The sequence below is a fragment of the Somniosus microcephalus genome, chromosome 4 (assembly GCF_052327205.1).
Source record: "Somniosus microcephalus isolate GS21.2 chromosome 4, FLI_Smic_1.0, whole genome shotgun sequence".
In the NCBI taxonomy this organism is placed as follows: Eukaryota; Metazoa; Chordata; class Chondrichthyes; order Squaliformes; family Somniosidae; genus Somniosus; species Somniosus microcephalus.
In genome coordinates, this window is record NC_140990.1 from 248,938,293 (window position 1) to 248,949,810 (window position 11,518).

The window sequence follows — 11,518 nt, forward strand, 5'->3', positions numbered from 1 at the left end:
ATCTTTTTCAGAAAAATGGACTAAAGTGTGTTGAGATGCAAGAGGAAAATAAATGGACACTGAGCCAAAGAAGGAGATATTGGATGGAGTGACCAAAAGCTTGGTTTTAAGGTTATTAAAGGAGAGGGAGATGGAAGAGCTGGAATGGGGGGAGGGAGGTTGAGGCCAGGTAGCTGATGGGATGGGTGCCAGTGCTGGTTTCAAAGTAATGTGGAATGCACAAGAGGTTGTTTGGGAGTAGGGAGTTGTAGCACTGGAGATGGTTACAGAAAGGGGAGGGGCAAGCCCATGGAGGGGTTTGAATACAAAAGATGAAAAGTTTAAATTTGAGGCATTGGGGGGACCAGGAGCCAACATAGGTCAGTGAGAACAGGGGTGATAGGCGAGAGGATAGGATACGGGCAGCAGAGTTTTGGATGAGCTAAAGTTTAGAGGCTGACCAGGAGAGTTGAGTCTGGTGCTGAAAGGTAAAGATGAGTTTCAGCAGCAGATGGGCTAAGACAGAACGGAAATGGAAGTGGTGATCTTTGTAATGAAGAGGGTATGGGGCCATAGGAACATGAGTAGGCCATTTAACTCTTCAAGCCTGTTCGGCCATTCAATGAGATCATAGCTGATTTGTAACCTAGCTCCATATACCCTCCTTTGCCCCATATCCCTTAATACCTTTGGTTAACAAAAATCTATCAATCTCAGATTTAAAATTAACAATTGACCTAGCATCAATTGCAGTTTGCAGAAGAGAGTTTCAAACTTCTACCAACCTATGCATGTAGAAGTGTTTCCTAACGTCACTTCTGAAAGACTTGGCTCTAATGCTTAGACTATTCGTAGACTCCCCAACTAGCAGAAATAGTTTCTCTCTCAATCTAGTCTATCAGTTTCGTTTAAACTTATTATCTTAGACTTCAATCAAATCGCACCTTAACCTTCTAAGTTCCAGGAAATACAACCCTAGTTTGTGTAATCTCTCCTCATAATTTAACCCTTGAAGTCCAGGTATCATTCTGGTAAATCTATGCTGCACTCCCTCCAAGGCCAATATATCCTTCCTGTGATGTGGTGCCCAGGACTGGACACCATACTCCAGGTGTGGTTTACCAGGGCTTTGTATAGCTGTAACATAACTTCTACCCTCTTGTATTCTAGTCTTCTAACTATAAAGGTCAGCATTCCATTAGCCTATTTGATTATTTTCTGTACCTGTCCATGACATTTTAATGATCTGTGTACATGGACCCCCAAGTCTCTTTGGACCTGCCATGTTTCTAGTTTGTCACTATTTAGAAAGTACTCTGTTCTATCATAACAAAAGAAATAAGAGCAGGAAAAGGCCATATGGCCCCTCGAGCCTGCTCCGCCATTCAATAAGATCATGGCTGATCATCGACCTCAACTCCACTTTCCTGCCCGATCTCCATATCCCTTGATTCCCGTAGAGTCCAAAAATCTATCTATCTCTGCCTTGAATATACTTCAAGACTCCGCATCCACAGCCCTTTGTGGCAGAGGATTCCAAAGATCCACAACCCTCTGAGTGAAGAAATTCCTCCTCATCTCAGTCTTAAATGGCCTACCCCTTATCCTTCGATTATGCCCCCTAGTTCTAGACTCCAACCAGGAGAAACAACTTATCAGCATCTACCCTGTCAATCCCCTTCAGAATCTTGTATGTTTCAATGAGATCACCTCTCATTCTTCTAAACTCCAGAGAGTATAGGCCCATTCTACACAACCTCTCATCATAGGACAGCCCTCTCATCCCAGGAATCAATCTAGTGAACCTTTGTTGCACCGCCTCTAAGGCAAGTATATCCTTCCTTGGATAAGGAAACCAAAACTGTGCACAGTACTCCAGGCAGGTGTGGTCTCGCCAAGGCCTTGTACAATTGTAGCAAGACTTCCTTACTCTTATACTCCAAACCCCTTGCAATAAAGGCCAACATGCCATTTGCCTTCCTTATTGCTTGCTCTACCTGCAAGCTAGTTTTCTTGCACGAGGACACCCAAATCTCTCTGAACACCAACATTTAAAAGTTTCTCACCATTTAAAAAAAATTCTGTTTTTCTATTCTTCCTACCAAAGTGAATAACCTCACATTTCCCTACATTATACTCCATCTGCCACTTTCCTGCCCACTCATTTAGTCTATCTATTATCCCTTTGCAGACTGTGTTCTCCTCGCTGCTTACTGTTCCACCTAGCTTTGTATCGTCAGCAAACTTGGATACATTACACTCGGTCCCTTTTATCTAGGTCATTAATCTAGATTGTAAATAGCTGAGGCCCCAGCACTGATCCTTGCGGCACCCCACTAGTTACAGCCTGCCAACCTGAAAAAAACTTGTTTATCCCTACTCTCTTCTGTCCATTAAATAATTCTCTATCCATGCTACTATATTACCCCCAACCCCATGAGCCCTTATCTTGTGTAATAACCTTTTATGTGGCACCTTATCGAATGCCCTTTGGAAATCCAAATATACTACATCCACTGGTTCCCCTTTATCTACCCTGCTAGTTACATCCTCAAAACTCATAAATTTGTCAAACACTATTTCCCTTTCATAAAACCATGTTGACTCTGCCTAATCATGTTATGATTTTCTAAGTGCCCTGATACCACTTCCTTAACAATGGATTCCAGCATTTTCCTGACGACTGATGTCAGGCTAACTGGCCTGTAGTTCCTTGTTTTCTCTCTCCCTCCTTGAATAGAGGGGTTACATTTGCTACCTTCCAATCTGCTGGGACCGTTCTCGAATCTAGGGAATTTTGGAAGATCAAAACCAATGCGTCCGCTATCTCTGCAGCCACCTCTATCCTTTTTAGGTCCAAAATGGATGACCTCATATTTGCCTGCATTGAAATCCATTTGCCACAGGTTTGCCCATTCGCTTCATCTATTAATAACTTTGTAATTTTATGCTTCCATCTACACTGCTTACAGTGCTGCCTATCTTTGTGTCATTGGCAAACTTGGATATGTGGCTTTTTATTCCATCATAAGTCGTTAATAAATATGTTGACAATTGAGGCCCAAACACAGATCTTTGCAGGACACCACTCGTCACGTCCTGCCAATTAGAGTACCTGCCCATTATCCCTACGCTCTGTCTCCTGCCGCTCGGCCAATTTCCTAACCAGGTCAATAATTTGCCTTCAATTCCATGAGCTTCAACTGTAGCCAACCATCTCTTATGAGGGACTTTATCCAATGCCTTCTGGAAGTCCATATAAATAACATCCATAGACATTTCCCCTGTCCACTACTTTAGTCACCTCTTCAAAAAGTTCATCAGGCACAACTTTACAAATCCATGCTGATCAGCTGAAAATTTTCACGGTTTCAGTCACCCTATCCTTAATTATAGACTAGTCATTTCCTGATAACAGATGTTAGGCTAACTGGTCTATAATTCCCTGGTTTCCCCTTCTTTAAAAGCGGAGCGACCTGCGCAATTTTCCAGTATAAAGGAACGGTTCCAGAATTGAGAACTTTGGAAGATTATAGTTAGTGCATCTGCAATATTCTCACCTACTTCCTTTAAAACCCTGGAATGTCACTCTTTAGTGCCATTATTTTCTTCATTTATTGTTGTTTTGGTGAGTCCCTGTTTCAATATTGGTCTCCTTGGGATGTCCAGCATGCCATCCTCTTCCTCTACTATAAATACTGATGCAAACGTGTCCACCATTTCCTTATTTTCATTTACAATATCACCATTATCAGTTTAAGGGGCCCACATTGCTCCTGACAACCCTTAATTTAAAAAAAAAAAGTTTGTGTTTTATTTTGATATCCCTTACAAGTTTCTTTCCATACTCCTTTTAGCTCTGTTTTGTCACCTTTTCTTCTTTTTATCTCTTCCAGTTGCCAGGATCTGTGCCAGTTTTTTCATTTTTGAATACTTTTTCTTTGTTTTATGTTGTCCCTTTGGGGTACAAGACTGAATGTCGAACAAGCAGTCTGATGGGACATGCAGTAGAGCTGTGTACTTGTGAAAGCAGACTCCCCATGTGCATGGGTGATGTCACCAAGAGGCAGCGTGTGGAAGAGTAGGGGGCTCAGGATGGATCTTTGGGAGACTCCCAAGGTGACTGCATGTGGTGGGAAGCGAAGTAAATGCGTTCCACCAAGCTGGACAACGGAGGAGATGTGTTGGAGGAGGATGGTGTGGTTCATTGAGTCAAAGGCTGTTGGATGAGGGGAAATAATGCACCATGCTCACTATCAGAAGCTGTCATTTGTGATTTAGGGCTGTTTCTGTTGTGGGGGAGGGTGCAAAGATCTGACTGGAGGAATTCAGAGAGTTGTGGGAGAGATGGGTATGGATCTGGGGAGTGACAACATGCTCAAGAATTTAGAGGGGGGGGGGTTGGAGATGAGGCAGTAGTTTGCAAGGACAGAGGGGTTGAGTGTAGGTTTATTTGCAGAGAGGTGTTGGTGGTTTTGAAAAGGAGGGGGAGACAGTGCCTGAGGTGAGGGAACCATTTACAAGTCAATTAGCATGAGGGGCAGGAAAGCAAGTTGGGTGGTTAACATTTTACTGGAAATAGATTAAGAACATAAGAAATAGGAGCAGGAGTAGGCCAATCGGCCCCTCGAGCCTGCTCCGCCATTCAATAAGATCATGGCTGATCTGATCCTAACCTCAAATCTACCTCCACTCTCCATCCCACCCGAACCCATGTGATCTCCCGGGAGAGGCGAAAAACCAGATAAAAAACCCAATGGCCAATTTGGGAGAGAAAAATCTGGGAAATTCCTCTCCGACCCATCTAGGTGATCGAAACTTGTCCAGGAGATCACTCTGTCCCTGTATTTCCTGCAGTACTTACCTTCTGTAAAAGATGATCTCCACCCCAGCCAGGAACAGGCCCAATTTACTCTTGAAGGACTCCTAGCTGGCAGCCTGTTCCCGAGGTCTCCACTAATCCCTGTGAATAGAACCATCTCCTGAAATCTAACACAGAATTAGAACACAAGAAGTAGTAGCAGGACCAGGCTACACGGCCCCTGGGCCCGCGCCGTGACCGATCCGAACCTAGACTCATGTCCAATCCTGCCCGCTCCCCATAACCCCTAATTCCCTTTACTTCTAGGAAACTGTCTATTTCTGTTTTAAATTTATTTAATGATGTAGCTTCCACAGCTTTCTGTGGCAGCAAATTCTACAGACCTACTACCCTCTGAGTGAAGAGGTTTCTCCTCATCTCAGTTTTGAAAGAGCAGCCCCTTATTCTAAGATTATGCCCCCTAGTTCTACCCATCATTGGGAACATCCTCACCGCATCCACCCAATCAAGCCCCTTCACAATCTTCTATGTTTCAATAAGATCGCCTCTCATTCTGAACTCCAATGAGTAGAGTCCCAATCTACTCAACCTCTCCTCATATGTCCACCCCCCTCATCCCTGGGTTTAACCGAGTGAACCTTCTTTGTACTGCCTCGAGAGCAAGTATGTCTTTTCTTAAGTATGGACACCAAAACTGCGTGCAGTATTCCAGGTGCGGTCTCACCAATACCTTGTATAACTGCAGCAATACCTCCCTGTTTTTATATTCTATCCCCCTAGCAATAAAAGCCAACATTCCATTGGCCTTCTTGATTACCTGCATACTAACTTTTTGAGTTTCGTGCACCAAGACCCCCAGATCCCTTTGTACTGCAGTACTTCCCAGTTTCTTGCCATTAAGATAATAGCTTGCTCTATGATATTTCCTGCCAAAGTGCATAACCTCACACTTTCCAGTATTGTATTCCATCTGCTAAATCTCTGCCCACTTACTTAACCTATCTATGTCCCTTTGCAGGTTTTTTATGTCCTCCTCACTCACTACTTTCCCTCCCATCTTTGTATCATCTGCAAACTTTGATATGTTACACTCGGTCCCCTCCTCCAAATCGTTAATATAGATTGTAAAGAGTTGGGGTCCCAGCACTGAGTTATTAGTAGTTATGAAGACCCTCTGCCCCAATATAGATGATGAATATCACACCACTATTTAATAGGACTTACCAACTTATAAGGTATAACAGAGAAGGAAGAGGACCTACTAACCAGCTGATCACCTACCTCCCTTTTGAATGCTGTCTGTGGGGCCTGTTAGGTTGAGTCGTCTCGCTGCTCCGCTTCCGCAGTGCTGGCTAAGCCTGAGAGTGGGAAACAAAACAGGACAGAAACACCCCTTCACCTCCCACTTGCCCGAACACTCTCACTTACCAAACTCTCGCTTCACTCGCGCTGCCGCACGTGGCCCGCCCCTTTTTAAACCCAGATTCTACTTCCGGTTTAAACTCCCCAACAGTTTAATTTACTTTAATAAATTAAACTTACTTCAGAAAATTAAATTTTCCCTTCACTTAAACTCACTAAATAAATTTAAATAACTTTTCTCTCACTTGCCAAACTCTCGCTTCACTCAACGCCACCGCAGGAGCAGGAGATGGGTCTCGTTGATAATATCGCAGAGTGTATGGGGGAGAAACTAGAGAGACAGCGGTTCAGGGTGATGGTGTGGGAGTGCCTGAGGGGAAGTTTGGTGGAGGAGGCAGAGAAGCAGCAGAGGCAGCTGAATAGGTGGTATCTCGTTGACAATCTATGAGCTATTCATACTTGTTAAGAGTTTAGGGTAAGGGCACGGGAGAGGGGTTAATGAGGCAGTCAGTAATTGGTGGTGGTGGTGGTGGGGAAAACAACAGGGCTTATCTTTACTCTGTAGTATGCTTCTAGAGTAGATGATGTATTTCAGACCGTTGACCTGTTTGTGTTTGAATAATTAAGCACGGGTTTTTAAATGAGAGTTTGAGGGCTTTCTGGGAATTTGAGGTCATCCAAATTTCAGTGTTTGTAACTTAGCATTTTATTTCTGTTGCTGTATACTGATTAAAAAATGTTTTCTGCAATAATGGCTATGTTTTCCTCAATAGCTGTCACTGTCTTTAAGAAGCTTGGACAAGAAGTCCAGGAAGTATTGATATCTGCAGGGGGTCCCCACAAGAAGTTTGAAAACCACTGCATTAACAGATAATCTGGTGTCCTGTTTTATGTAAACTATTCAAGTCTGCTCATTTAGGTCTTGTTAAAATTCCTGCATTTCAAGCTTGTTTTAACATGAGTTGAGGACAATTCTGAACTGTTGGAATTAGTGAAATACAAGTACTTGCTGTGAGATCTGGCATTCTTGCAACTTACCCAGCGTTTTTAACTTAAACTCTTTTCCCATTTCATTTGGATCCAGAAGTTGGTCTATTGTTTCATCTGCTGCACAAGTCAGAACTGGCATGTTGTTTCCACCGTGCAAATGTCTGCATTTTTTGTGTGGTTATGGTGAGCAATTTAAGAAACCATGACAGTTTACATTCCTTCTGTAGTACAAAGACTTATGGCAAACCAATGACCAAGTAGCAGCTAGCTAAGTGTATAGTTGGAGGCATTCTGCAGTGTTAAGCCATTTTCCTGGGGGGGAAGGTCCTAGGGCAGGTTAAAGACCATACTGCCAATTCCACAGATGTTTCCTGGTACTTTACTTTTAGTTGGGTTTTAATTGATTCCATCTGTAAGGCACCACAGTCCTCACACATCTATTAAAGATTACTGTCTAGCATTAACTACAGCACTTCACAACGTATTTAACAGATTGGCACTGAGCACAGGGGTTAAAATTCCTTCTTGGGGGCCACGCCAACTGAATTAGTACTTTGGTATGTTAGTGTATGGAGGATGTTTAATAAAGATGAAAAATAAGATCTCATTCTCCAAATGATAAGTATCCTTCTCTCATTACAATCTCACCAATGCATTCACACAAGCCCTGCACATTACTTATTTGAGGGATGGGGGGAAATTGCATAGAGGTTTCTGTTGAGCTTCAGGTCAAAATGAACTAATGCTATGGTATTGGCACTGAGGCTTTATGCAGTGTGGAAATGGGATCTCCTGTGCAGTACTGTCCATCTGCAGTGTCTTGACAATAGTCAGTGTGTGTGCATGGTAAGTTTTTATGGATCTCATTTATTAAGGGAAATGGAACACTTTCAGCATCAAACCCCATCAGGTCACATATAGCCGAACAAAACTTCTACACTGCCCCAACGATCTGCCTCTCCCAGACTTAAAAGAGCACTGGTGTGACATTTCTACATTTTCCACTTGGGCCTCTGAGTGAAATTGCCAATTTAGGGACAATATTTCACACAAAATGCAGGATGCTTTCATGTCAATCTGAGCTGAATTTGAACTCTGATTTTAGAGGTGAAAGACCAATGTTTAAACTCGTCTATTTTTATTGTAACCACACATGTATATTTTTTGTTATTTTCTCTTGGTCGTCTATTAACCTCAAAATAAAAATACATGAGGGTTGTCTTGTTCATGTAAGGCAGTAAACACTAGTTGATTTCCTATTTTGCACACATTGAGGCAAGACCAAGTGTAATCTTTGGATGAAACCAGGTTAACGGTTGGGGGAATAATTAGGCTAGCGCACGTGGGTGTCATTTAATTGCCATTTTAAAGTTGTACATTCTGTGCCTATTTTGAAATTTGATTTTACTGTATATAGTTAAATAACAATTCACTAATTTGGGAAACTGTTGGAACACGTTTTTCTACAGTACAGGCTGAGGAACTGGAAGAGACAACTGTGCACTACAATGTCACCATGGGTAGAAGGGTATCATGTGGACAGTGGAATTTATAATGGAAACAGTTGAAAGGAACTGTAAAATTTTAACATGTTATAAAGTGATATTTTTGTTAAGATTAATATTTAGTTTATCAGAATTAGTTAGACAGACGAGCACCAAGCTGCAAAGGATTTCACAAATTAACTTTCACATACTTTGTACATGCCTAATCTTTAGATCTTGCGCAAATTGGCTGCTGCATTTCCTACATTATAACTGACTATACTTCAAAAGCACTCCATTGGCTGTAAAGTGCTTTGGGACATCCTGATTTTGTGAAAGGTGCTATATAAATTCAAGTATTTCTTTTGGAGATTTAAAAAAAATTGAATTTTCTGAATCTATACCCTGCAGGTGAGAAAAAGTTTGTCTGTCCAGAATGCTCCAAGCGCTTTATAAGAAGTGACCACCTTTCAAAGCACATCAAAACACATCAGAACAAGAGGGGCAACCTTTCCAGCCACAATAGTGCAGCTATATCATCAATGGAAGTGACATCTGCCTCTGATGTTGGTATCCTTACTTCAGGAGGAACTATTATGTCACCTGTAATAGCAAACATTCAGCAGGGCCATATGGAAGGGATTGGAACTGACCATTCTGATGGTGCAAATACTGAAGAAATGTTACATAATACTGATATACAGTTAGTCACTATTGGTGGGGATGACTGTATGGACTGAAACGCAGTTTATAGAAAAAAAAATACAATGTGTTAGTGATTTTATAATGGAGCAAAAGGCTAGTAAATTTTAAGCTTTTTCTGCAGTCTTTTTATCAGTGTGGTAAAATTCATGTATTATGGAGAAGTGACAAATGTCACTAAAATGCCTTATTTTCTATGTATTTGTAATACAGTATTCATATCTATTGAACACTGGCAATGTTGCATGTACATTTTGCAGATACTCACCACATGTAGCAATTTTTCAAAAATAGCACTCATGATGATAGATTATAAACACAGGGAAATAGCTATGCAAGACTGATGGGAAATCTTGAAAATTAAAAGATTTGGGGATGACGCAGTCCAGAATGGGAAAGTTATTGGTGTGTACATCTTGAACACAATTTATTGTGATAAATCTGTTTTCTATTAAATTTCATAGCAATTTTCTAATTCAATACATTGCATTTTCTGATACAAAAGCATATTTCAACCATAAAAGGGTAACTGATGGTCTGCATTCTATGAGCTAATTAGTAAACTAGCTGTTTGTCATTTAAGTGTCAAAGTATGCATTTCTGTGTATCACTAAGCTCTTTATAAAAGAGGAATATTGTAAAAATGGGAACTGAAGTCTTAATCTATTTTTTCAATTTATTAAAAGCCATTTTTTTTGCTAATGTTAAGGGTCATCTGCCAAATGACTTGATTATAATTAACCTTGAAGTTTCAATGTAGCTATTTACATGAAGCTTCTTTTGACACATTGCAGATCCTTATGCATCTACCCTTTGTAATTTTCTATATTCAAGTTTTTACCGTAACTATTTGTTGCGCATATATATATTCAGTTTGTATTTTTATGTATTTGTTAAGGCTACAGAGGTAATGCTTAACTATTTAATCTCAATCATCATTTCAGCACCACAGAAGTGAGGATAAAGATGCTACCATTTGACTTATTTTTCTTTCCAAACCCCTGGGGTGACGGCTCTTGCCTCCAGACATGCAGTACTATTAAATATCACTGTTGCACTTTGCTCCAGAATATATTAGAGACACCTTGCGCCAGTTTGTTTAAAAAGTACTGCATCACCCCGTGGTTTGTACCCTTTTGAAATTTATTTTTAAGTGTCTTGTCCTTTTTTGTAATGAAATCAAATGTGCAGAATAAACATTCAAATTACAATATAAACCAGCTTTGATGAACCAACTGAAATGAATTGTGGTTTCAATACTTTTTGGTTCTAATCATTTGAAGAACTGCTACTATGAAAGGATTCAGTGTCACATGTGATGTAGCATTATTCCTATGGTAAAGTAGTATTGTGTGCATAAAAACACATATAGAAAGAAATGTTTATACTATGAGTCACTTGATCATTGTTTCTATTTTTAATCCAGTTACTCTTTAGTAAAAGTGATTTGATTATCTAGAACTCTCTCCAAAAAGCATACATTGTGCATTGTATTTCAACATAGGACTCAAGACCTTTGAGGTTTCCCCACAGTGATATTTGCAGTTCAAATATAGTTCCTTAATTGCAGTAATTTTTTTTCCTCTGTCAACTTGCATTGGAAAAATGGGCCTCATTACTAAGATGTGTTACATGTGCAAGTGCCAACAGTTGGGGTAAAGTATGTGTTACATGTGAAAATATATAATGGATAGTACCGTTTTGTAGTGATCTGTATTTTTTTTTAAATTTTTGTTAATGTTTTAAATAGGTTGAGCAGCTTTCTTTGCATTTTAGAGCTATTTTAGATCATAATGTTCTCCCTACCTCTTCCTCCTCTTCCTCCCCTCCCAAAAAAGTTAGGTGGTCTTTTGAAACAATGATGAAACTTGATTTTAAACTTCAATAAAAATATATACATTGCCGTGTGGAAATTGTGTCTAGGCTTACATGTTCCTTCAAAATGTATAAATATAAATTAAAATGCTAATAAAGTAAGATTTATACTATCAACAAATTGCTGACCTTATTTAAATTTATCAGTATTAAAAAGCTATTAAAACAGGAGTCTACATTAATTATTTTATTTTTCTCCTATGGAATTTGCAAAATATAACTTCTGCAATTATCAGTTTGTTATCTTATAATTTGTCACACCCAATTAGGGGGAGGGGGAAATCCAACTTTGTAAAACTAAGTA

At 40.2% G+C, this 11,518-nt stretch overlaps 1 protein-coding gene across 4 annotated transcripts in view; it reads left to right on the forward strand.

Annotated features, from left to right (window-relative positions):
- sp3a (sp3a transcription factor) overlaps nucleotides 1-11,252 on the forward strand; it is a 71,167-nt gene extending 59,915 nt beyond the window's left edge. For all 4 annotated transcript variants that reach the window (XM_085986170.1, XM_085986171.1, XM_085986169.1 and 1 more), the window contains one exon: nucleotides 9,049-11,252. In XM_085986170.1, the coding sequence (XP_085842296.1) occupies nucleotides 9,049-9,377 (329 nt within the window). In that variant the 3' untranslated portion in view covers nucleotides 9,378-11,252. The remainder of the gene's footprint in view (nucleotides 1-9,048) is intronic.
- The last annotated feature ends 266 nt before the right edge of the window (nucleotides 11,253-11,518 follow it).